The sequence below is a fragment of the Ambystoma mexicanum genome, chromosome 4q, assembly GCF_040938575.1.
Source record: "Ambystoma mexicanum isolate Mex_15411 chromosome 4q, UKY_AmexF1_1, whole genome shotgun sequence".
Classification (NCBI taxonomy): domain Eukaryota; kingdom Metazoa; phylum Chordata; class Amphibia; order Caudata; family Ambystomatidae; genus Ambystoma; species Ambystoma mexicanum.
In genome coordinates, this window is record NC_090928.1 from 221376100 (window position 1) to 221404044 (window position 27945).

Sequence of the window (27945 nt, forward strand, 5' to 3'; positions counted from 1 at the left end):
GCCACCCGGGCCCAGGTGGAGGAGGGCTTGCCCGCCGATGACATTGCCCCCACGTATCCATCATACACACACACCAACGTTTAGACAGGCCTAGAAGCCTTCTTGCCCAGCAAAGATGGCGTGAGTTCAGCGCGCTGTAGCGCGGCCCCCACCTTTGGAGGGCTTTCCAAGTATCCCTGCCGCCGTAGCCCTGGTAGATCCGCTGCGAGCGCGTTCCCATGAGAAAGTCGGGTATGAGCTAACCCGAGATGCTAACACTGTAACATTTTATCGTTCACAATGTAATACTGCACCCCGCATGACCTGGTCCGCGAGGCCGGGGCGACGGGGAAAAAACTGAAGCATCACTATCTGAAGAAAGTAGAAAATAATTCAAGTATTGGTATTAATGAACTACCTCTGTTTAAACAGATTCTGTAAACTGTGAATCAACCATAAAGATGTAACGTTTATATGATGTCACCCCAGGTCTGGACTAATGCTGCTATAACCACAGAGAAAGATGTCGACGAAACGTATAACCTTTATCTGTATAAGTGTTCTTTCAATTTTACGTAGAAACCTGAACTCGTATATGTTTTCTTAATCACCCATAGCGGCGAGTATCAATCTCTGTAGGCCATAACCTAGAACTACCTCATGTAACGTCTAATGTACATAAAATAATCAAACACTGTAGTGAATATAATGTTAGGTAACGAAAAGGTACTCAGACTGAATATATCAACGAAATGTTTAATGAACTCGAAGTATATATGTATGGTATAGTAGTTTAAAGAAGACAAATGATATAAAAGTTTTGTATTCAAAATTAGGCAACACACGAGGAAAATACCTTTTGTGAATATATGCAAGGCCATTCTCCCTCCCACCCTACGAAGCCTGCCAAGTAGAAAAAAGCTAAGGCCTGTGCCGTGCTCCCCCACCTCCCCCGATCAAGCTGGAACCGCTTCAGAGAGTCAGAGGCCCCAACACAGCATCCAAGGCCACCGGCCGCCACCTGCGTTATTTACAGCACGGTAATAAACTCACGTTTGAATCCACTGATCTACCAGCACCCTCTCGTAAATCCCACAATCCCCCAGACCACCCCAAGAAGCCTGACCCCGCACAAAGACTACCCCCGACAATGGGACAAGACACAGAGCCCCCCTTCATAGTAGTCTCTAACGTAGTAATAAAACATGTACCACCCGGCACAAGCCCCCAGAGCCCAGCCCCTCGACCTGAAATACCAAACGTCAGAACACCGGTAAATCCAATAGATGACCACCAGACCCCTCACAAGGTGCATTCCTCCTGTGTTGTATTGATTGAAAGATTTACTGTAGAAGTTAGATATGGGGTTTTAAGTAACTGCAATGTGCATGATCTAGGGCACCTAAGTCAGGGAAGGTATTCATCTTTGTCACAGGCTGCCCCAGCGTACCAACACCGCCCGGATGACCTCAAGCCGGCCTGCCAGGCCCAACCCAACCCACGAGGCTGACCAGTGACGTCCTCTCACCCGGACCAACCACGCTGCAGCAACACCTATAGTTAGTCGACGCCACCCAATCCCAATTAACTTGTGCCCCCTATAGTGTGTAGGTTCTGATGACGTTTTTTGTATTAGAAATACGCCTGCCTTTGCGATTGTCAGGCAGAGCGCTCTCGGAGGTTGCAGAGTTCTTTGCATGCCATATTCTTTTGATAAAATCCCACTTACGCTCACCCGCACTCTGTCTTGGCCTTATTCCCATTGCGGGAGTGTCCATTATTGTCTCCCATTGCGGGGAGGATCGTGCTAACTTGGGGGCGCTTCCACTCACCATCCTCCTATCCATTTACACAATTATAATTTTCACATCCAGGGAAGCAGTCTTTTCCTTGGTAGCTGACCATCCTTTCACTGAGAGCACATCCTGTCGCTTTATGAGAACTCCTCCGGTGACTTCTTAGAGTCTCTTCCTGAGATAGCCACTTTCTTCCAACCATTAGTCCTCGATCTGGGGTGGCCCCATCATTCTCGGAACGCTCCATCATTAGGCATTGTTTCCTATTCAATATTGGCTGGGCATCAGTTCCACAGATCTACGATAGAGATGTTCGCTCTTTACACACGACCAAAAAGTGATTTCTCTGACCACATCCAACACATCTTCGACCAATGGCCAGGCATCGATCTTTGTGTGGAAACCGAAATCCACATCTTGAACACAGCTTTCCTTGACCACATCCGTTGATACCATTCCATGTGCCTTGAGATAACATTCTGCTCGATTATCGGGACTGTTTTTGCACACTGCATCTGAAGCCAGCCAGTGTCTCCAACTTCCCGTCACTTTCCATATCTGCTGCTTGTTTCTCAAGTCTTTCATACATTCTCGCCAATTCCAGAATATCTTTCAATGAGAGGGGTACTCTTAGAAGATGTCTCCGCAACTCTGACGATGTGCAGCTTTCACTTATTCTTAACCTAATAGCTTTTTCATCATCAAACTTTGCAAACTCACAATAGCTTGCTTTCTCTTGCAATCGTAATACAAACTGTGCAATGGTCTCCTGTGGCCTCTGTTTGCATTAGTTAAACAGATTTCTCTCATAATCTTTGTTAGGAGCAATTGTCAAGCGTTCCCCAAGAGCACCAAGAAGAAGCTGGTACGATGTTCTCTCCTCAGTTGGTGTCAATGTTCTTATGACACTCCTCATTTCTCCTCCCACCAAATTCATGAATATGTCTACTTTATTTGGAACATTCTCATTTCCTAGTGCTCTCATGAAGCCCTCAAATTCAATCACCCACTCTTGCCACCGCCGCCCTTGATCATCATATGGCTCAGTATTGAATGATTCTGGACGGAGTAGGTAGTTAATTAAACTCGAGGAAATGGGGGTTTCACATATGTCCTGAGCTAGATTTAAATCCCCACTCATACCGTCAGATGACATTTTGAGCTGGTAGTTTTACATAAGATATGTAGATTTCTTTTTCTGTACACTGCTGTGATAACAATACCGTACCTGCGCTGAAATAGGATCAAACCTTCAGTTCAGTTTTCTATCCATGCACCTCAGCCATTCTGCATGTTTAATCCTCAAGATCCCCTTAACAGTTATTGCTGGTTTGGAATTGATAGTCTGTCCCTGTCTTGTTTTGATATAGCGCAGCGTTATTGATTTTGCTGTTCTATTGACATTGCTGTACAAGTGTAGGTGTTATTTTTTTGGTTTTTTGTCTGACATTTAATTGCTGCAACTCCGACATTGATGTGTCATGCATTGTCACACCTACATGACTGTGTTGCTGTGACGGCCCTTGTAATGTATGTTGTTAATCCACAGCGCTTTTGTCCGTGTTATTTCAATTTTTTTTATTCATGCACTACGCACTATGCTGCTGTGCACACTGCAATGAAGGTATAGGCATCATTATATCACTTTAGGGCTTCAAATATTGTCTTGGAAATTAATGTTCAGTGTCTTCGCCGAGTTTGCTTTGCTTTTAACAGACACACAAAGTGTTGACAGTGTGCCCCTGGGTTTTAGAGCCGAATACTTCTTTAGGATGGTAGAGATCTCCCTTATTATTTGCTAATCTGAGCACTCTTGCCACTTTAAGCGCATGGCCTTTATGTCATCTCATCAATTCCTTCTTCCAATATTCGCTTGAAACCCTTGCTTTTACACTGTGTTGCTCTGGCAATGTTTATATTGTCATGTTATCAACGATCAATCCAAAATAAAGTGACCATACTTATTTGATGGTGTTAAACTCTTGCTTTTAACTTTAATGTCTGTTCAGATGATTTTATTCTTTATTATTTCTGGTCCATACTCTCAATATTTACTGTTGTTTGTTTTGTTCTGCTTCACAAGTGCTGCCTATTCGTTTTTATAATTTTTCCTAGTTCACATCAGGAAAAAAAATATTCATTTGTATATCTGCATTAGAATAAGTGTTTTTTTAAACGTGTTCACTAGATGGCTTATTACTGCTTACAAAGTCCAGAAGGTGGCACCAGTGCTCCATGTAGCCTCCAGTAAACACGAGCCACAAAACAAAAGAATGCTCCCTGCGCCAATGTAAGGAAAATAAATTCAATCTGCTCTTCCGCTCAGCTGGGTAAATTATTATTTCTTCATTTCGATTTTCTTTAACGCTGCAAACGTATCAGGGCTCACTTTCATTTGCATGCGTTACTTTGTTTGTCTCCGATGTGTTGCTATGACAACATTCCGATTTCACTCATGCAAAACAAGTATGGCTGCACGTTTTCTACGTTATTAGGTCCTTTCTTTACATATCCTTGTAAAGGCAATGCCTTTATTACTCTCATTAATCGAGTGCTGTGCCTCGCGCATTTTAAGTTCCACATCAAAAAATGCTTTCTTTGACAGCGTTCCACGTTACATTTTTAGCCTTTGTATATGCCCTATATTTGGTCACTCAAGCTTTAAAGCTCTGATTGTAAAATAAAATTATTATCTGCGCTGCACAGGCTTACTGTCACCACAAATATTTCCTGCTCCTCCGCAGTCTTCACATTTGTGTTATATTTCCACTCCGAAATTTTTCCTGCTTGACTTTCAACTCCATCCTCTGATAATTTATCTGTTTCTTTGACTTATTTGCCTTCTTCTGCTTCAATTTTTCGGTTTATCTTGTCTTTATGCTATTTGGCTCCTCACCAGTCATTTTCTTCCGGTCACCTCCACAGACCATCTGTGTCTCGATCGTTTATTCTTTCCTGTCTAACAGCATAAGTCAAGTCACTACCTCATCGCCAATATGTTGTATCTTTTATCATATCATCATACTTGCCAACATTCTGTGACCAAAAAGATATAGGATTTTTCAAGTTTCAAAAATAATAATTCACATAACAATGACGTAACAGGAAAATACAAAACATACATTGTAGGCACCATTGAAGCATTCTAAAATACACAACCCATCAAACAGCACAATATGGAAAGATGTTCAAATGTTAAAAATGTATAATTCTGAATGGTAACTTAACACCAAATTCAATTACCTAACTTCGCAGAAGGCAATCACACAGAGCTGGTAGACAACGTTTGCCACGGCTCTGTAGCAGCAGCCTGGACAGTACATATTTATTCCTGCAGTGCAAGATGAATAACTGACCAACATGGAGACTGATACCCTCCTCAGTCTGAAATGCAGATGCTGTGTGATGGTGATACGCTCTGCCACTCGCCTTCACTGGTGGTTCACTTAAGGCCTGTCCCGGCCAGAGTGTAGGGCAGAGTCATGTAGCTGCGAGGTCACTGGATTGGTCTTAGCCCATCACTCAAAATAATCACTTACCTGCCCACCGCACAGACAGGCTAATGTGTTTCATACTTTGTTCTGCAGCCTGCCTTAGTGTCACATAAATTAACTGCCACTGTAAAAAGCAGTAGTATTTGTCACCCAAATCTGTAGGCAGTAGGACTGCTTAAAAAGCAGTAGCCTACTGCCTAAATCTGTAGGGTTGGCAAGTATGTATCATTACAGTCACCATGTTCATATTAAACAATGCCAGGAGACACCCTTCATGTCTCAACTCCTTTTATTCCATCTCTTAACTGACTGTTCTTCACTCCTTTTCCTGGCATACCCATTCTAGTTCTATTCTCTCTTCATTCCACATTCTACATGCCACAACAGCGTTTATCCTGCAAAGGTGGAAGGCTCCATGCGGTTCATAGTCATTCCATTGACAGCCAGAGCATCTAATGCCATACCATCCAAAAAAAACACGTAAAAAAAGCATCTAATGCATTTGTCTTTCCTTTTATTTTTTATTTTAATTTTAATTTTATTTTTTTTAATGGGGGGTCCCACCCAACCCCCCTTTTTTAACCTTTAAACCCTATTTTTCCACGTGGAATCTTGATTTGATCAGTTTCATTGCTTACTGGCAAAAGACGGTCTCCTAATTCACAATCTTTCAAGACAGTGATGGATGGAGGGTTTGATGATGCAACCGGAATTACACAGATTTATGCAATATAAACGCACAAAGGCATGTTGAACAAGGAGTGGTAGGAAACAAAACTAAGAAGAAATATTCTTGACAGTTTGAAGAATTAACATAAAAAGAGGATACAAGTTCAGTCTACCTAGATTTTAAATGAAGGGGGGAGTGTAAAATAGTACAACATGCATGAACAACTTTAGGAGTTCATATTTTGTTCACAAAATGCTTTTCATGACATGTTACCCACTTTGGAATGTGAGGCCTTCTTAAGTTACAGAAGAAATTATATTGAACATATGTAATACTACTTGTCCCATGCCCATTTTGGACAGCAGCTTGAACAAATATGTGTTGCTTCTTCTGTGCAAGGAAAAATGTATAGTCACAGAAATCTTCAAATAAAATTCAGCTTAATAATGCAGTACATGCCATCGACTACCCCTTCAACACATGCATCAAATGCAGGCCCTCATAAACATGGATGTTACCCATATTCAATATGGAATAGCAGACCTGGCGTCATAGTGTGAAGCTGGGCCGTTAGCAACCTCGTTGTGCTTATGTAACATCTCCTCATCCTCTACCAGCTCCAGACCATGGGCCAATTTCTGCCACTCTCTCCGCCGATCGTGAGGTGCCCGAGGAATCTTTTCCGGCTCATGAGGACGATCCAAATTCTTCTGCTGTGGGAGAAGGAAAAATACATGTGAAATGTCAGGAAAAATCCAAAGTGCAGCTCGAACCATAGAAGGGCAGTGTGTACATGGTAGCTGTACTGCCCACTAGCACACTATAGATGTTCAGTTGCAGCAAAACACACGCCAAATCACTTGTTAGATATAGACAAATAAGCTCCTACTTCCCATCCGTGTTTTCAAGTCTAAAGAATGCAATGTCAGTGAATGAAATATGAATGAATACTGTCTTGTGTAATTCATGCAGAAAAACCAATCATCTCCAGGTGCTTGCAGGACTGAATACTCCCCATGGCAAGCAAAAGCTACACACTAAAAAAATATAGCCCAGTCTAGCAAATAACGCAGGAGGTGATGCGCAAGCACTTGGCTTCCATGGAAGCTAGTTACAACAAGCAGATGCTGGGTTGGAGAACCTAATACTGCACTTTGAGGACAGATGGAACTTATGTGAGGGATCAGAAATGAGAGGCGGACACAAGGTATTCATGTTTTTCCCCAAGGGCGTGGTCCTGCGGGTCCGTACCTTGGAAGAGAGGAGAAGGATGATCGGCTCAGTCCGTGCCCCCACTGAACTGGTGGAGGGGGGCGGGAGGGGGTTTGCCTATAGCTAGACGGTCCTCCAACCAACTGTTAGAAAAAAATAATCCCAGACCAGGAACCCATGATTCTAAATAGAGCATTCCATTGCTCTCTAATATTAGTTCAGGATATATTATCCAAGTGGTGTTCTGGATGGAATGACCAACGTTTGGACAACGGTATCTTACATCTGCACATCTGCACTCACGCAACTGACCAGAATCACACACACCTGATGGCCCTTTCCTTTCTCCACAGGAATAAAAGGTGGAGCACGAGAGCACAGTACGAGCAAAGCAGACTGCACGACGACTCAGCTATCCAACTACGGCAGTTCAAGAGGCGGAGAAAGGTGGCGAGGAGAGAAGAGACTTTGCCCTTTGCGACCAAGGCCTGTGAAACCTCGGCAGAAGGAATTGTAAAACCGCGAACAGTAGCCAGCATGTGTTGCAGCAGCTGTCAAAGGTACACAGGACTCTCCTGCACTGATAACCAAGCCCGGGAGAGACCCTTGCCACCATGGTACCGTCCTTGACTCCAGAGACAAGAAATGCCAAGCGGTTCATCACAGCCAGTGATTCGAGGGGAGAGCCGATAAGAAACCGAACTGTTTTGAACAAAAGTAGCAAATGGCTAATTTAATAAAAGTACAAAGAACTGTTATCACGAGAGGGGAAAGCCAGCTGTAGAGGAGTCCAGCACTACATGGGTGCTCAATCGAGAAACTCTAGGCGATTACCCTATTGTTGAAACTACTGTTACCAGAAGGCCTTGGGAACGGGACAAGAAAGGGGTCAAAGTGATCATACAGGGGTCTAGCAAAATCCTCTGTACAGTCAAAGTTTCTGACCAGCAGAAAAGTGTAAAGTTAAGGGAAGGGAATCCTGCATCATAAGAAAGTAGGAGAAATTGTGTGTAATTGGTAAGAGTTAACCCGACGGAGGGATGCCGATGGAAAAGGGTGAACTCTAAAGTCCTGAGGAACATTGTGTTGACACGAGTGAACTCGGCAGGGGGAAGTCCACAGTGAGCTGTTTAAAAAGACATTTAGACTTGTGAATGTAAGGCAAGCCATAGTGAACCAGACGTAGTAAGGCTGATGTTCAAGAGGGTTCTGAACCCGGAAGAGGGGGATCTAGGGGTGAAAAGTCATCACCCAACGTCCATTTAAAAAAGGAACTTTGATTTGTTATTTTGACTACGTCAGGTCCTCGTATGCAAGAGACTATTAAGAGAAAAGAGACTGGACCATTGACGGTCCCGATAGCTGAGAACGGAAGGGTCATTTCGTGCTCGGAAAGTTCGAGAATGTGCTGTGCTCAGGAGTCCCACCATGTCCTTTGCTCAAAACGTGGGGAAGGGAGATCCCTGGTTACCCCATCCTGACTTATCATTTGTGAACACTTCTTTTCTTTCTTGTGAATCCTATCCCACACTCTTTTGTATTTAGTAGTAGGGACTGGCAATACGTTTCTTTAGTATAGGGCCTTTTATTTGACAAAGGGCCACTAGGATTGCCTTCCTTATTTTTCATTTGAGGGTCGTAATTTGCTCCCATCTGAACTTTAGGTGTAGATTAGGCATTTTTCAAACCTGCATATCCAGTTTAAAAATAACCCTTGAACTGTCATCACTTGTATCTGTCTTTAATGTTGCCATCATGAGTTCCTTACAGATTGGAGCTGGTTGGCAGCATCCCTGGCATCTAGGACAACCTCTCAAGGGTAGCAAATTCAGGACTCCCCTGTTACACAGTTTAAAGTCATCTCTTGGAACACCAGGGGTTTTGCTCCCTTATTCCAAAATTGTAGTGTTGACTTGACTGGGGCAGATGCTTTTTGTCTCTGGGAAACGTGGCTCCAAAAACCACTGGGTTTGGATGGCTTTACCCTCTTGTTAAACCCTGCTTATAAGTGGGGAAAAGGGCAGCCCAGCTTCTGGCCTGCTCTGTGCAAAAAGGAAATTTCTGTAGTCCCAACCTTACTCTCGCAACCAAACGCTTATGTGCAGGCGGTGGAACTGGAGTGGAATCGTTCATTTTACCCGGATCTTAAATATACCCCATTTATAAACATCTATTGGAACTCAGCTAAAATCACCAAAGAAGAACTCTTGGAGGTGATAGAAGAGATTTTGTTTAGTTGGCAGGCACCTAGGAACTAACTCAATTATCCTTTGTGGGGACCTGAATGATTTGTGTGTCTATGGGTCGACTGGGGACCTCGAGTGTAGGGTGAACTCTGCTGTGGGAAAGGGAGGGGTGGCAGTTTCATCTTTGATGGACGCATGGGACTTAGTATTATAAACGGCAATGTCGTAAGAGACGAGATCCCACACCACACCTTGGAAACACTCCCAGCGAAATGTCTTAAGATTATCTTACATCTGTTGTGTCCGTTAATATACAGCCTAGTAACATGAGCAACCACTTATCTCTCTGTTTGATCTGGAGAGTACGGGATAGGGGTTTGGTACCAGACTGCTTTCCGCTGGATTTGGGGGTAAACTCTGGCGGTAACCGCCTGGCGTGGAACAACCATATTATGTCTTTTAATAACGCTTAGGTGAGACTGCTGGGTAACGTTGATTTGTATGCTTTGCTAAGGAAGGTCTCATATGTGGTTCTACTGAACACAGTTTTTAATCAGATGCAGCCACGTCGGAAGCCTTTGGTAGTCCACAGACACGCCTATGGCCCTGGGATTCAGAGAATGAAAAACGAACTGCGCGGAGCCTTGCGCTATATTCCCGTTACCGACATGATTGAGCGCAAACGTCTTAGACTTGCCTATGGAAATTGGCTAAGCAACTACAGGTATACCCAGTTATTAAAGGACGTCCAAAGGATGCTTAGTATAATGACCACCAATGATTCCTGTTCCTTTCGGAGAATTATCAAGTTTGACTCCCAAATCAAGATCCAGGTAATCCCCATTACAGCATCTAACTAGACTGCACACTATAGTAGGATATACAGGGTCCTTGTGAAAATAGGCCCTGAGTGGGGTCCCTTTGTCACGAACCCTGGTGCCTGAATACAGACCACTAAGACCTTATGGGTCTTATTACCCGTAGCTCTAGTTCTAGGGCCCTGGCCCAAACGGGTTGTCCGTTGTGGTGCTGAATGGGAACCCGTCTTTCTGGGTCGATTTGCTATTAAAGGTTTTTGGGAAGGTTCTGGAGGGAAATAAATGACCTGCCTCATGGTTGACTACAATCCTGGTCCCTATTTATAAAAAGGGATCGTGAAATGACCCAACAAATTATTGCCCGATCGCCTGGACGTGCCTTCTAAAATCTTCACCTCGATTTTATTACAATATTTGTTGGCAGGGACTATAGGGGTTGGGAGGCTTGATCCCTATCAAACATGTTTTGTCAAGGGTACAGGGACCAAAGCAAAGGGAGTCATTTGAAACCTTTTGAAAACACAAGGCTAGGACAAAGTCGAAGCCGGTTTTTATCACTTTTATTGATTTGTCAATGGCTTTCAACAGCGTTGATAGGGACCTTTTGTGGTGGAAGCTTTTTAACTGGGGTTGTCCTCTGGCCTTATTAAGTAGGTTTGTTGCTTCATACCGTAGTACATCAGTCTGGGTTAGATTGAACACCACAGGAATACTCTCAGGCAAGATCCAGAGTTCCAGTGGTCTTCAACAAGGCAGCGTGTGCTAGAGCCCCTTCCTTTTAACCTTTTTATTTCTGACATTTATTATTCTTTTAAAGATACACAATGTTTCCCTCCTTTTTTAGCAGCCAATAGAGTTAACTATCTTTTGCATGTGGATGATCTTGCTTTCCTGGATTATACTCAGATCGGCCTGCAAAGAAAACATGCGGACCTGGCGGAGTATACGAGACACAAACTTACGATTAACATTAGTAAATCGAAGGTCTTCTAGTTGAGATCTGGGAAAGGCAACAATACCCCAAATATAGGTGGTTTTTGGAGGAGACAATTTTGGAGCAAGTCCCTAATTTCATTTACTTGGGGTTTTATTTAACTTAGGGACTCGGCTGTAATGAAACGCTCCTTTATCAGAAGGCCAAGATGACAACTTTGGCTGTTTAGGCTTCCTTAATCAACAAAAAGTTTGGTCATTTCTCAATGGCTCCGGTCATCGAGTTTAATAACAAAGAGGTGCTCCCAGTAGTGGTGTACAGGGCTGAAACCTTGCTATTTTACCCGAATGAGAATTGGGCTAAGCTTAATGGTAGGTTTTGGCGGAGGGTGCTGAAATTACCACCCGATGTCCCTGCTGCCGTCTTGCGCTATGAGTTGGGCCTTTTGTCGCAAGGGAGTGGAGTGCAAGCACAACGTTTGTATGTTTTGCAATTCTGCAACTACTGACAAAACCATTGGAGGGCAAGTCCTTGAAAGATCGTCACACTCTGCAACCCTTCTTTGTGACTTTAAAATTCCATCTGCCGCATATGTGTGCCAACAAATTATGATATCTGGAAGTTATTGTTGAGCACTAGCAGCACTTAGCTTTTTGAAAGACTTGTTTTCTTAACCTGGACTATGTTTTAATCATTATTGCTCTGAATATGATATAAAAATAAATATTTGTAATGTTTGACTTTTCTTAATGGGTATGTTTTTATTATCACTGCACTGAATACGATACTAAAATTAATTATAATGTTTGATTGTTCTCAATAGATTTTAGACATTGTTCGATATTGTGCTTTTTTTATATGTTTTTAATGTGAAAAAATTATTTATGAATATATTTCGCAATAAACAATAAAACATTTAAAAAACATTTATTAAACAAAAATGGGTTGAAAATGGGTTGGGGAAATGCCTTTCTAGCCATATTCTAAAGAGGAAATTCCCTACCTAGAAAGCAAAACTAAAGATCTGTTTGTGTTAGGTTGTCAGTTGTGTCCAAAATGTCCTATCCTGGCCCTCACACTACAAACAAAGTAACAAAGGGTGCATGGAAATGTCTTGGTCTTGATGTTCGCAAAAGTGTTAAAGTATACAAATAACTCCAACAAAAATATTATCCAAGTAAAAAACCCTTCGATCCAGAGGATGGTTGCCTTCCCCAGAATTCTTTAAATAGGATGGCAACACGCTTTGAATCACAGTTCCTTTGGACCTTCTCTGAGATCACAAAGTTCTGGTTTAAATGATCAAGTTCTGTAGCAGTCTTTCTGTATAACTTCTTGCAGCTTTGCAGATTGCCTGGTATACTCCCCTGCCAGGAATCTTGGTTCAAATTCACTTGCCTGGTGTGCTCGCCTACCAGGAATTCTTTTATAAGATTTCAGATCATCTGGTATACTCCCCTGCCAGAGATCTTCACACAATTTCAGCTGCCTGGTATACTCCATTGCCAGGACTTCTTATATGTTTCTCAGTTCCTTGATTATACAAAAGTAGCATACACCTTGAGGTGCTTGGTATCTCTATTTACTGTAATAATTGTTCAAACTGCTCCTCCACACTGGCATCTCATGGTATTGGATTGGGGTTTGCTTTTTTCGGTGTCTTGTCTGCATTCAACAATTCTTCTTGCTGGGTATTGAACTCTTGTTTTGCCTTTGCGGGATTCAAACAATCTTAGGGCATTTTCTGCATCAAAAAATTCATACGCTTTAAACAAGGAGTCTTGTTGCGCTTTTTGTAACACCTGGGGGTCCCCAGCTGCTTTGGGCAGACTCAACAAGTTTTTCCAGCGTTTCCGATCTTGCTCACAGCACTGTGGGACTGCTCCTTCACCTGCTTTCCCTTGTGGCATGTGCCAATCGCTCCACCAGAATCCTGCGTGGCTCTGCTGTGACACCTAAGCTTCCCCTTTTCGGTCTGGATGAAGGGACGCGGTCTCTGCGAGCGGTCTGACATCCATGAGCTCCAACGCAGCTCCAGATGACTCAATGCCACTCTCTGCTCGCACGCATCTCCTCCTATGCACCGGTGGCCTTCTGTGCTCCAATCAACCTTTCGGTAAATTCTCCGCTCGTGAGCCCCAGCCTGGAGTGTAACATCCGCTCCTGCACTGCCCCTCTCCAAAGTTCAGTTGCCATTTTTAAATGTCCCGCACAGTTGAGGATTGGAGAAGAACAAGTTACTAACCAACTGGTAACGTTCTTTCGACTGGATGTGCCGCCAACATATTACACATTTTTGACATGTAATGTCCACAGCTGTGTTGCTTCTGGAAATGTTTCAGCAGAGAGCGCACTGCGTCGATGGCGTCGGGTCAATGTCCCTCGAAGGCCTCCGTAGAGGGTGACGTCATCGGATGTTGTATGTAGCACGCACGGCGCCCGTAGCCTCAGTTCATGTTTTTCCCCCTCCACAACGTGTGACATAACCGCACACAAAGCCTCCTTGACTGCACATAGTCTTGTGGGAACACAAGCTGCAATAGCATAGGAAATTCTTCAGAGGGGTAGGCTGGGAGGGCGATGAGGAATACGTTGGAGGAACATCCAGTCGAAAGAATATTACCAGTTTGTAAGTAACTTGTTCTTTGAATGGATTGTGCCCTCCAACGTATTCCACATCTTTGACAGACTCCCAAAGCAGTATCAGTGATTGGAGGAGAGAGAAGAATTTAGATATACCCAATAAGATGGCAGAATAAAGCACTGCTTTACCAAAGGCCATATCTTGACCATGGAAAGTATCCAGGGAGTAATGCTGACAAAGGTGTGGATGGAAGACCACGTTGCAGCATCACAAATGTTCTTAACAAGAACTCCCCTTTGCAGGGCTGTGGATATAGCCACGCCTCTGGTGGAGTTACCCCACAAACCCTCAGGAGGGTCTTTACCAGCCAATCTGTAACATTCAGCAATAGTGAGGATAATCCACCTGGACAAGGTCTGTTTGGTAACAGCCTGGCCCAATCGGTGTCCAGTGTACCCGACAAAAGGTTGGTCGTCCATTCTGACCCTGGACATCCTAGAAATATAAAAGCTCAAAGCTCTCCTATGGTCCAACCTATGGAGTCTCTCCTCTTCCCTACCAGGATGAGGAGGAGGATAGAAAGCAGGAAGCACAACCTTCTAGCTCAAATGAAACTCAGACACTACCTTAGGTAGGAAGGACAGACATACCCTCAGAACAACCCTATCCTTGTGGAACAAAGTAAAGGGTGGCTTAGATGAAAGTGCCTGCAACTCGCTCACTCTAAGAGCAGATGTAACTGCAATCAAGAAAACCGCTTTGAAGGTCAACAGTCTCAAAGGACAAGAGTGCAAAGGTTCAAACGGAGCATCCATCAAGAATTTCAAGACTAAATTCAGATCCCAAACCTGCACCTGAAAAGGGGACGGCGGGAACACATTTGTGAGCCCTTTTAGAAACTGGGTAATCAAAGGAATCTTAAAATAAGAACATTCTTCAGACAAGCGCTTGAAAATAGATAGCGCTGCCACGTAACCTTTAAATAGTACCCACTTGAAGACCCTTGTGGGCCAAAGAAAGCAAGAAAGAAACAACCATCGGAATGGAACACTGAAAAGGATCGACATTCTGTCCTCTGCACCAGTCGCGAAATTTACGCCAACGGTACAGACAGGGATTTGGTTGCCGGACGCCTGGCCGAAAGCAACACCTCCATCACGTCTTCCGGGAGGTCCCAATACGTATATCTCAACCTTTCAGAAACCATGCGTGAAGGTCCAGAGTCTTGACCTCTAGGTGGAGAACCCCAACCCCCGCGCGCGAGAGAGAGAGAGAAGATCCTCTCTGTGTGGAAGACGGTGTGGGAGGACCGATGGACATTTCTAGAAGGTCCGGGTACCACGCTCTCCTGGCCCAATCCGGAGGTATAGGCTCATGTGGGACCCAAACCTCTGCAACCTCCTTTGAACCTGAGGAATGACGGGGAACGGAGGAAACACGTACAGAAGTGGGAATGACTAATCCCCGACGAACGTGTCCCTTAAAGCTCCTCTCGCAGGAAATTCCCTTGAGCAATATCTCTCGCACATTCGGTTGCCACGGGTCGCGACCAGATCCACTTGAGGGGTTCCCAAAAGGGCGAAGATCTCCTGAAGGACTTCCTGAGCTAACTCCCACTTGTGGGAGACTCGCTTTGCCTGCTTAGAGAGTACACCGCCACATTCTCCTCTCCTGCCAGATAAACTGCAGAGAGTAAGATTCCTTGCTGTATCACCCAGAACCAGAGCTGCATCGCCCCTCTGCACAGCGGGAGTGACCCTACACCTCCCTTTTTGTTGAGGTAATGCATGGCCACTGTGTTGTCCGTCATGATCAGGACACTCTTCCCTCACAGAAATGGCAGAGAAGCCTTCAGGGCTAGCCCGATGACCCTCAGCTCCAAAAGATTTATGTACAGTTTGAACTTCGACAGAGACCAAAAACCACTGATTGTCAGCTCGTTGGCGTGAGTTCCCCATCCTGTGAGTGAAGCATCCGTCACTACCGTCACGTCCGGCCACGGTTGCCAAAAAGGCTCTCCCTTCATCAGATTCCCTTCGCTGGCCCACCGTAGAAGATCCTGTGACACTGAGCGGAATCTGAAAGAGATCCAACATTTTGCCTGAGAATTGCGACCACTGCGTCCTCCGAGCCCATTGAAGGAATCTCATCCTCAGTCTGACCTCTGCCACCAGAAAAATGCAGGATGGCATGAGGCCAAGCAGCCTTAAGAATTCGAAAGCCGGGAGACTGTGGGCATGTTGAAATTTGTTGACCATCTGGACAATGTGATGAGCCCTCACCTTGTCACCTTGTGGGACGAGCACTTCCAAGGATGTGTCCAATACAGCCCCGATGTACTGGAGCTGTTGGGAAGGTGTCATATGCACCTTCTTGAAATTGAGGGAGAAGCCCAGCTTGTGAAGGGAGAGGCAGGTGAGACTGAGATAATCCAATGCTTGTTTGGGAGAACGCGATCACATCGGCCAGTCATCCAGGTAGGGGTAGACATGAACCCCCTCCCCCCTAAGATACGCTGCCACCACCACCATGAGCTTGGTGAAGACCCTCAGGGCGCAGGTCAACCTGAATGGCAGGCCTCGAAACTGAAAGTGCGAGTTGTTAACCGCAAACCTCAGGTATTTTCTGTGCTTTGGATGTATCAGCACATGAAAATAAGCATTCTGTAGGTCCAGTGACGCCAACCAATCCTGACGTCGAAGGGCCTGAAAGACCTGAGAAAAAGTGATCATCTTGACCTTGTCCTTCCTGGGAACTTGTTCAAGCAACGCAAGTCCATGATAGGTCTCAGTCCTCTGTCTTTCTTGGGAATCAAAAAATATGGGGAATACCACCCCTTGTTCCTCTACGCCACAGGCACTAGTTCTATAGCGCCTTTCTCCAACAGGGTCAAGATTTCCTGCACAAGGAGTGGATCCGGAATCTTCAAAGAGCTTCCCCGGTGAATTGTCATGAGGCCGACTTAGGAAGGGTAGGCAGTAGCCGTGGGCTATTGTTTCCAGAACCCACGCATCCAAAGTAATGGCTCGCCACTCTTCGAGATGCTGAGACAGTCTGCCCCCAACCGGCGAACAATGAGACCTGGCCTCATAGCGGCTGTGGCAGCGCCTGAAGGCAAAGAGGCAGCTGCTTGAGCGGCTTTGGCACCTCTTCCCCATCCACCATGAGGAACCCTACGGTGGCCCCTTTGGCTGGCCGCTTCTCTCACTATACCAAAAGAGGAGTAGTAACGAAAGGAACCACCCCTCCACTGCTGCCCCCCTAGGACGAAAAGGCAGAGGTTGATGCACAGCTGCGCCCAAAGATTTAGAAGCTGCTTTGGAGGTATGCAACCTCTCAAGGCTCTCGTCAGCCTTGCTGCCAAACAAATGAGAACCGTCAAAGGGCATGTTGAGAAGACTGGCCTGCACATCCGGTGCAAACCCCGACATCCGCAACCACACAAACCTTCGTATCACTGTGCTCGCAGCCATGGACCAGCTGTCACTATCAGCCGTGTCCAAACCAGACTGAAGGGATTCACACATGGCATAGTTGCCATCCTGTACAATAGCAAGAAACCCATCCCTTTCTTCCCCTTTGGGAATATGCTCAGCCGCCAGAGACAATTCCACAGAGGGTGCAAAACTTTTGCTAAGGCACAGGTGGAGTTGGCCGATTTCAGTGCCATAATCCCAGCCAAAAATACCTTGCGTGCCCATCCATCGAAGTGCTTGTTCTCGCTATCAGGAGGGATGGTAGAGTATGCCGCCTGCCTCAAGGTGGCTGTGGCCGCCTGATCCACCAAACTCTCAGGAGAGGGGTGTGTGGATAGGTAGCTGGGGTCCCTACTGGTTGGGCGGTATTTCTTAGTCAACGACTTGTTGACCCCCGGAAGAGACTCCAGGGTGTTCCAAGTAGCAGCCACCCTTTTCTGGAACGCCATGTGAAAAGGCAACATTGGGTCAGTGGACGGACCCTGATCTAAAATGTCAGTCAGGTCATCCTGATCGAACTCAACTGGAGGGCTGGAACACCCAAAGTACTCTGTAACTCTCAACATCAACCTCCTATAGGAGGATTCAACTTGAGCCCCAGACTGTGGCCTACCAAACTCAATTTAAGGAGATGCGGCAAGGCCACTGGCATCGTGTAAAGACTGACGCAGATCCTCTATCTGACTGTCCTAAGAAAAGACAATGCCAGGAGCTTCAGGTGTTTCACCAGGAATATCAAAAGGCTCCAACTCCACATCAGACCTCTCCTCATCCTCATATATGTTCTGTAGAGAATGAAAGAACTCCTTTCTAGGTACAGGAGCAGACCTGGATTCAAGAATAGGTTTCAAGGTCTTAGACAGAGCCTTTGTCGGAGGATCCACAGCCAGATAGGCCTCCAACGGCAAATTCTGGCCTTTGGGCCCTGATGGCATTGAGGGTTTCGAAGGTTCTGAGGGCATGACCGAGGGCAAAGCCCCGACAGCCGCACTCTATGGACACGGCTCCAACGGTGTCGATGCCTTCCTCAACACATTCCCAGACTTTGGCGGTTTCGTTGGGGACAAAGACCACGACCTGGATCTGGATCTGGCACGTCTCTGGCAATCTACCAGAGCCTTGTCCGAACGGGACCTCAACGGTTCCCGATGTTGATCGTGCGACTGCCAGGGCCCGAGGGCACGCGAGCGTCGGACCGAGACCGTTCCCTGCTGGCTACAACTGAAGGCACGGACGGAACAGTGTCCTGAGATTGAAAAATCTCCAGCATTTTCTCCCTGAATGGGTCCTATTCCTCCGGAGTAGAGGATTTAGTGGGACAAGCCACTTTGCTTGCAGAGCCATCATCTGACGAGGACGGGGGAGGCGAACGGTGACGCCGCTTCCGGGAGTGCTTCAACGAGGAGGCCGAGTGGCGGGAACCACTCGGGACCGAGATCCCCTGGACTCCCTCCGATGGGGATAATCACCCCTCGAGTCGTCAGTGGAAAGACCAGTAGTCTTTTTGGATTTACAGGGTTTGGACGCCTTGGCAGTCAACGACTTGCACTCTGAGCAGTTGTCTGTGTTGTGGCTCTCGCCCAGACACCACAACCAGATACGGTGCGGGTCTGTGATGGACATCTTGGACTTACAGTCCTGGCATTTTTTGAAGCATGACCGCAGGGTCGGCAGGGTAGAAGAAGAAGGCATTATCAAAGTAGATAACACGAGGAGTGCTGAGTTCTCGAAGCAAACACGTTTGCGGAAAAAACAGAACTGAGGCTACGGGCGCCGTGCGTGCTACTTATTACATCCAATGATGTCACCCTCGACAGAGGCCTTCGAGGGACATCGACCAGACGCCATCGACACAGGATGCCCTCTGCCAAAAAATTTCAGAAGCAGCACAGCTGTGGACATTACATGTCAAAGATGTGGAATACGTTGAAGAACACAATCCATTTGAAACAACTAGTCTGCGTTTTGTATTTCAGGCTGGTGTTATTCTGCATAAACTCTCTTCCCCATCCTCCTCATCTCAGTGCATGGGCAATTATGGGAGTTGGGGTTCATGGGTATAATGGGACTTTCAACTCCTACATGGTTTTTCTCAAAAATCTTCCTCTTCTCAGTACTTGGGTATTTCTGGGAGGAGAAGTCTATGCAAGTTCTCGGGCTATTAACCCTTGCGTGTTTTTTCTTAGAGGTTTAACTTAAAGGTGTGTCAGGTGTGCATGTGAATTGTGGGTGTTTGAGTTAACAGTGGGGGCCTGTCCTGAGTAATGCAGCAAAAAGGTTTCTTGACTTTCCCTACAAGAGGAAACGATTAGTTGACAATAGGCTATTAAGGTCTTGGGTGTCAGGGAATCTTCCTCATGGGAAGGACTCAGAGTATCTCCCCAGAGGTTGTCTCCCCTCATGTGATCCGCCCTTATACAGCCGCTGTCAGGATCAGGTAGAGGCTGCCGCGACTGGGCCACATGGGAGGAGGCATGCCAGGAAAACAGTGATGGGTCTATCGGATTCATCATACCTAGCAGCATAGAAATAGAACAGATTTGCTACGTTTGTGAAGCTCTTGGAAGATGTTTGCCAAGAACAAATCCTGCTAAATCTGGTGCTGCACTCTAAGGTGATTTGGTGCTTGTGGTGGACTGTCTATCCCAACAATCATGGTGTGCGTATCCAGGTACATGCGAGAACATCAGAGCATTCCCGCATCAGCACTCGTTTTCAGAAAAAGCACCTTACACCTGTGTGAAACAGACGTTCTAGGGCACACATTGGTACTGTATCTACTTTTCTTCAGCTGTGACAAATACATGATACAATTGGCATTCATGTTTTGCTAATGCTACATGAATGGAGAATAATAGTGGATTCTGGAATGAAACTATATTATAGTCTTCAAAAGCCACCAAAAAAGCACATTCAAACCTTTTACATGGCAAAGTCTCTGTAACAAACCTCACCCTTCCACTCGTACTTTCATCCCAATTCTCTCTTCTAGGTGGAACTGTGTGACTGATACTGTCTGTCTGGGCTCCACCCGGCGTACTGAAGACTAGCGACACAAGTATACCAAAATGCTTACCTTCTGCTTTCTTTTTTCTTTCCTCTTGTCCTCTGTGTCCTGAAGCATCTTTTCTTTCCAGAGATCAAAGAAGTAGGATGGATTGGTGTAAAACTTCAACCCCTCTTTCCCATCATCTCTGGGGAGAGAATCAAAATGAGGTGCAATTCGTAAAGTTTACAATACAAACAGCAAGTGTAATCAAAAGCACATATCACAACCATCTGCTAGCAACAGAGGCACACAACGAATCCACTGTGGAACCATAAATGGAAAAGTACCCTGGTTAAGGAAAGATCAGTCAATGGTCGTCATGCCTTTCAATTAGGTTATTCGGGTGCTGGGAGGCCTGGTCAGGCTAAGCTGATCTTGTTGTCATCACAGTGCCCGGGGGTACAAAGTCATCAGAAGCAACTACTTTTCTCAGCTTCAAGAACATGAGATTTAGGACTAGACAATCTTACAGTGTAGCCATCGGGGGTTTCAAGTGAGATACATATTAAGGTTTACACTCATCTAACTGAAAATATTCCTGTATTGTTGACTGCAGATGGATGAAAGAGTCATGGGGAATCAAATCTTTGATCTTCCAGAGAGATCTTGTCCCTATATTTTAATGTTTTAGTGTACCTCCCAACTCTATATATGAAGTCTTTTCTCATAGTCTTCCTTCCAAATACATGTGCCCATTTGAGAGACTTGTCATGCAAATGCGGAAGAATTATTTCTGTATTGGGGATATTAGACACCTTTAAAAATAACTTTTTCAGGCTGAAAGAGGTTATTTGGTGGCAGACTGGATGTACACCAAGGACTCCATTAATTCCCACAAAATGTATTAAAAAAAACATAATTTGCATCTGAGGAAGTTGGGGATCTTACCGGCTTACTTGAAATGCTTCCCGTTAGCTATATTATGAGATTGATATTAGATTTCGTATAAATATCCTCTTTAATAGCTAAATAAGACCTTTTTGCGCAGGGGAGCCAACAGAGAGCAGGAAGTGTAATTTTTGCAACACACGTGATCAGGCGGAATCCTGGCATCATGTTTTAATTGAATGTACTGGGATCTTACAATTTCGAATGTTTTGCAGAAACATCTTTGTGTTTCCTACCAAAATGTCTGTATCTTGGTTTACTGTCAGTACCTTTACATTTTATTCTATCAACCCAAAGCAACTATCTGTCAAAGTCGCTCATCAATCACGTACTGATTTTGGCTTTTATTATTGTTTGCTTTCTTTGTCTAATAAGGAATTTGATAGGTAACTGCAGCTGTGTGTGGGTTTTCAGTCCAAAACGTTCCATCACAACACAATTACTTAAACATTTACACATTAGAAAAGGCACTGCTATTAACAAAGAAACATGTTAAAAATTAAAGTTACTCAGTGTAGTGACTAGAGTACTCATAGTCCCCTTTCCTCCATCCTTGTGGGCGTCCACCAAAATGGGGACGGTACCGGATCCTTTGGCAGTGAAAAATCGAGTTTCCCCTTTAAATTTAGTATAGCGCGCTGGGTACGCCCTGCCGAAGCCCCGTCTTCTGGTGCCCCACCTCAGTCCCCTTTGAACACATCAGACGCTTAGATCTGGCTACTCTTAGGACATATTAGCCCTTGACATACTGGCGGGGTAAGGCGGGTGGGACGTATGGCGGAAAGGGGACTATGGACTATGAGTACTGTAGTCACTACAGTAATTAACTTTAAGTACTCAACGTCCCATACCCAATCATCCATCCTTGTGGGTGTTTCCACCAAACAAGAACATAGGGTGGAGCTGTGATAACTTGCTTCTTATCTAGGACAAAGCAAAAAGGTTCTTCAGAACCGCCTAGCCAAACTCTGCATCGCGTCTGGAGCTGGTGTCCAGTGAGTAGTGCCTACAGAAGGCCGACGGAGTGGCGCAAGTAGACGCCTTGCTGATGATGACCAAAGAAGCATGTCTCTGAAACGTGGGCTTTGCTCTGACCGCATGAGCATGAATCCCCCTCAAGAACAGGTTTGCCCATACACGTGTACGCCTCTGAGATGGCCTGAACCATCCAACGGACGATGAAAGCCCTGGAAGCCTGAGAGCCGGGGGAGAAGCCCCCCAAAAGTCACGAACAATGCCTCGGACTTCCTGAAGGATTTAATCCAAGAGAGAAAACTTGAGGAGCCTCTTCAGGTCCAAGGAATACAGGGCCCTCTCGGCCTCCGACTTCGGGTTCGGGAAGAACACTGGCAGGCAGATCTCTTGATTCAGATGAAATGGAGAGACCACCTTGGGAAAGAGGTTTGGGTGAGTGTGCAAGATGATCTTGTTGTGAAAGGTGGTGAAGGGCTTGCACAAGGACAATGCCTGTAGCTCACTAACCCTGCACGCATAGGTGAGAGCCAACAGTAAAACTATCTATAGTGTCACCAAGAGGATGTCCACAGAGGCCATCAGCTTGAAAGGTTTGCGCTGAAAAGCTGCTGCAAGAACCACATTGAGGTCCCAGACCGGGTGTGGCCTATGCACTAGCGGAAAAAGCCTAGACAACCCCTTAAGGTGGGCTTTAGCCACCGGGTTGGCCGCAGAAAACACATGCTCAGGGGAATTCCTGTAGCCCCAATGGCTGCCAGATAAGTGCGGTATGTATCCACCCGAACTCCAGAACGAATCAGGTGTGCTGAAAAAGCCAGTACATCATCCAGAGGACAGGTGACAGGGTCCAGACCCTTGTCACAAGCCCAGTAGCAGAACCTAGTCCATTTACTCTACTACTGGGACCAAGTCGAGGGCCTCCTGGCCTGCTGAATGAGGTCCCATTTGTCATCCGAAAAATGAGCATGCTGAAGCCTCAGCTGGTCAGGAACCAGGCCACCAGCGCCAGCTTGGCCGGGTCTGGATGTTCCACCGCCCCACCCTGCTACATCAGGAATCCCCTTGCTGGAGAACTGAAGGTGGATGGGACCCTGGGAGCACAACTGCAGCAGATCCGAAAACCAGGGTCTCGAAGGCCAGTTGAGGGCAATCAGGATGAGGCTGCAACCCACTGAAGCCTGAAACTTGCAGACGGTCCGTTGGAGCAGAGGGGTGAATGGGAATGCATAACTGTGGCCGTGCCATCAGATCTGGAAGATGTCTCCCAGAGACCGCCGGCCCCGTCCTGCCCATGAAGCAAACTGAGGGCACTTGGAAATCAGAGGGGATGTGAACAAATCCAAGTCTGTGAACCCCCAAAGCTGTGTGAAAAACCAGAGGGTGTTTCACAGCCTAGTCTCTGGGGATCCTGTACTCAGGTGGCCAGGGAAAGGCCATTGCTTTTGGATCTCGACCCTGGGGGTGGACAATCAAGGTTGGGTTACCTAGGTAGGAGGTCCTCACGGTGGGGGTATCCCCCTTTTTCCTTAACCCATCTATCCCCTATTCCTGCTTATTTCATGGGAAACTACAACTCCCATAATTCCTCCCCACTTCACCTTGACAACACTACTGAGCCGAGAAAGATGAGAAATGAGGACAGGAGGATTACCTCTACTGACTTGCAATGGCCACTTGTTAACACTCCCTGTGAACATAAAAGGTGGTGCGCACAGGCACACTACGGGAGGCTGGATGCAAGAAGGACCAGCTCTTTCGGGGCTGATGCGAACCAGGCTATAGAAGTTGGAAGGCCAAGAGGCTGATCGGCTGCTGTGTAGAACGAGAGAGCCAGGAGAGAATTCCATCCTTTCGGGAAGCCGTAAGCGTTCCACAACCGAAAACGAGTCAACGGAGAAGATAAACTTCAAAGTGCTTCCAGGCGGCCCGCTACCCTCCCAGTTGAACAAATGAGTTGGGGAGGAGCAGAGGAAGCGCTGGTAACAGCCTTAAATGCTACGGGAAAACCATTGAAGACAGAAGCCTAATTAACATGAATGTGGAGTTATCAATAGGAACCCTGCTTTGTGTTAAGAGCAAAAGAGGCATGTAACAAGTTGAAGTTTGCGCGTGTCGATAAAACATTTAATGAAGAGAACAATGGTTGAATGCTGAGAAAAGTATGAAAGTAACAGAGTGGTCCTGCAAAGCGTAATTGCAAATTCGAAAGTCTCTGTGAAATGTTCTGAGTAATGGAAAGCGGGAAACGAAGGCAAGAAAGTAACCGCGATCCCGAACGAGAGGTGATTGAGTGAAAAGCAATATATATGAACTTTGAATACCGCTAAGAGGGCAAAAGTAAAGAGGATAGGAATTTTGAAAGATGCCAAGAGGGCAAAATTAAAAATACATGTAGCAAGGAGCATTGGTGTTGCAAAGATTGTTGATTGTCAAATTGTTGAAAAGGAGATCGAAGTGGTCATGTAGAGGTCTATGTAAAATCCTTGCAGTTTTGAAGGTCTTCGACAGTAAAAGAGAAAGACAGGCTCAAGCCCGCCAGAGGAAAGCCTGTGTTGAAAAGTGGCAAAGTGAAAGCCAAGAGAAGAACTATGTTTGTAGTAAGGCGGGCGACGCCTAAAAAATTGATTAGACTGTCAAAAGCTTGAAGCCCAATTTTGAACTGTTGAATTGTACCAGGAAGGCAGAGTGTGCAAGACTGATGGAACTGTGCCATCCACCTATCACTTTTAAGAAACTCTCGAGGCTCTGTGCTACTGAACGTGGGGAAGGGAGTTGTTACCCTAAGCCATTCTGATATTTCTTTTGAGATACTATTTTTCCTTTTTGTATTCCCTTTACACATTTGTTATTTGAGAAAGAGGGCAAGGTTAGGTTTTCATAGCAAAGAGCTTAATTTTGATTAGACTGACTTGTACTTGTTTGTTGTTTTATTATACGGTCGAGATTACTCCCATTTTAGAGTTCGGGCCAGTTAGCAATTTCACCAACCCCAGTACCCTACAAAATAAAGGTTTTCAAAATGTGCATCTATTGTGTCTGTGTCTACTCTTGATACCAGGCCTTCCTTACAGCTGGCACAGAGGCAACAAGGAGTCAGTGTGCAACTCCCACTTAAGTGTTGAACCTCAGGCGGTCAGCTAGTCCACTTCTGCATTGCTGTCCCCAGGTAGGTGCACTGCTGAAATCCAAACTCCCTCCGTCAGGGCCCATTCCCAAATTGATACCGCCCCCATGCAGAGCAGGGTGTGTGGGCAGGAACAGGTGCCACCCTACTTGTTCAGGTAAAACTTTATAGTAGAATTGTCTGTTCTGCCCAGAACTGACTTGTCCCAGATGAGGGGCAAAAAATGCCTTGCGGGCCAGGTCCACTGCCCCTGAGCTCGAGCAGATTGATATGCAGGAGGTATTGCCTCCTGGGCCATACTCCATGAATAGCATAGCCCTCAAGATTAGCCCCCCAGCCTGAAAGAGGAGTCTGTCATCACCACCAGGGTAGGCTCTGGTCGGGGGAAGGGAGTTCCCATTAAAACATTGCCATCCTTCAGCCACCAGCGAAGATCGGGCAGTAGCAGTGGTGATATGGACTCCTGTCTGACAAAGACCCTGTCTACTGATCCCAATTAGCCAACAGGAGGAGCTGGAGGCGCCTCATCCTGAGGTGAGAGTGGGGTACAGAAAGCATGCAGGAGGCCATCAGTCCCTGAATGTGCTGGAACCACCATGCTGAGGTGGCCGTATTGGCCAGAAGGTGCCCCACTGCACTGCTGAGGCACGGAAACCTCTCAGGCGTAGGAAACACCCACTGAACTGTAGTGTTCCAACGCACCCTTAGGAAGACCATTTCCCGAGAGGGGCACAACTAGGTCTGCCTCTGGTTGAGGGAGACCCCCCCAGCTGATTAAGCAGATCCACCAATCTCTGGCAGGAGTGTACCACCCCTTTGCGTGACCCCACCCTCATCTGCCAGTCCAAATAAGGGTACAGATAATGGCCCACCAAGCGGGGAAGACCCGCCACTGCGTTCATTAACTTTGTGAAGACAAGAGGAGTCGAGTTCAGGCGGAAGGGCAGCACCTTGTACTGAAAGTGGTACCACATAATCGTGAACTGCAGAAACGTCCGATGCTGTTGATAGATGGGAACATGCAGGTACGCATCCTTGAGGTCCAGGGAACACATCCAGTCCCCTGCACACAGAGTCTCTTCTTTGTGCGCTGAAGTAATCATCTTGAAGCGTTCCAGCAGTAAAGACAGATTTAGAAATGAAAGATCCATGACAACCCTCAAGCCAGCCAGGTTGTACATGGGTACCGTAAAAATCCTGGAATAGTACCTGGAGCCCCTATCTACAAGAGGAACTTGTTCCATTGCCTGCATCTCCAAGTGCGAAAGGACCTCCCGTAAAAAAGAGCCAGGGACCTGAACTGACAAAGAGGAGGATAGGATGGTAGAGGCAAAAGAAAAGTAAGACTGAAGCTTGTGGAGACTACGGACAGGATCCACATGTTGCTGAAAAGGTCCTTCCAGCAGTCCTGGAACATAGCCAAACAGCCCCCAGGCAAGTTGTGTTCCCTGAACTTGACATCACTGCTTTTTGGCGTAAGACGTGGGAGCAGAGGAGGGGAGCGGAAACACCTGTGTGACGTCCTTTGCTGCTTCCTCCTGTTGTCGCTGGACGAACTGTCAGGCTTCTGTGTACCGCAGTCCAGGAACCCTTGAAGCTAGAGAAGGCACGGGGCTTGAACTTCGCTTTGCCCTGGGACTGAGGGAAGTATTTCTGACCTGGTTTTGTCAGAATGGCCAAGGACTTGGCAGTTTGAGTGGAAGTTTTGTTCTTTGTCAACCAGTCATCGGTTGACAAATGAAAAAGATAACCTCCATCAAAGGGCATATCCAGGATCTGTTCCTGCATGTCAGAAGAAAACATAGTGGCGTGCATCCATGCCGCCCTCCTAAGGCCCTCTGCTGGCTGTGTCGATGTGGGAGATCAAAGAATTCATGAGGTTCTGCGCAATGGCCCGAGCACCTGCTAGCCCGACCTTGAAAGATGCCTGCTATTCCAAACAGAGGTTGGGCAGAAATACCCTGCACTCCCGCCACAGTTTCTGGCTCGCCACGACCACGTCTGCGTTGGCTTGCCACAGATGCGGTCCTGAGATGGAATAACAGCACTTTCCCAATGACTCGAGGATTTTGTCCTCCTTGGAGAGGCAACAGGAGGTGGCTCCCATGGAGGAAGACGACGAAGATGATGGTTTACAATACAACGAGGCCATAGCCACCACAGAGGAATGGGCCTGCGGGTGGGGGGCAAAGAGTATTGGCTCCCCGACCGTCAGCCTAAACCTGCTGTCCAGCTTCTTTTTCATCTAGGCGTTGGCCCTCGGCTTCTCCCAGACCTTCTGCGCCACCTGCAGGACATCCTCTGGAGGAGGTTGCCAGACCAGATCATGGTGCGTTTCCCCAAGACCTCTGCTAGCACGCCCGACTCCAGGGGGACTTCCTTGAGAAGAAGGACCCCTCCTCCCCCAAGAACTCCATCAGGCCCTGAAGGCAGTTGTGAAAAGCCTCAACGGACGCCGGGGGCTCGTCGTCATCGTCTTCCCCCTCCCCCTTTTATAGGCAATGGGGAATCCGGGCCCTGGGACACAGGTATCGGCAGGGTCTCACCCAGGTCCGGAGCCGCAGACAGGTCCAACGGCTGTTGAGGGGGAGGCGTTGGTGGTACAGGAGGAGGTGGAGGGGTCGGCACGACCGGAAGTGCCTGAACCTATGGACGGACCGGCACCAGAACTGGGAGTGCAGGAGGAACGGGTGGAGTACCCAGAGGAGGAGGCTGGCAGGGCGCCACCTGTGGGATGAACTCCTTCACAATGTCCTTCAG

General features: G+C 46.5%; 1 protein-coding gene across 4 annotated transcripts in view; it reads right to left on the reverse strand.

Moving 5' to 3' along the window:
• WASF1 (WASP family member 1) overlaps window positions 1–27945 on the reverse strand; it is a 999902-nt gene that overhangs the window by 204338 nt on the left and 767619 nt on the right. For all 4 annotated transcript variants that reach the window (XM_069607752.1, XM_069607754.1, XM_069607753.1 and 1 more), the window contains 2 exons: window positions 20226–20343; window positions 6483–6652 (listed from right to left, as the gene is read on the reverse strand). In XM_069607752.1, the coding sequence (XP_069463853.1) occupies window positions 6483–6652; window positions 20226–20343 (288 nt within the window). The remainder of the gene's footprint in view (window positions 1–6482; window positions 6653–20225; window positions 20344–27945) is intronic.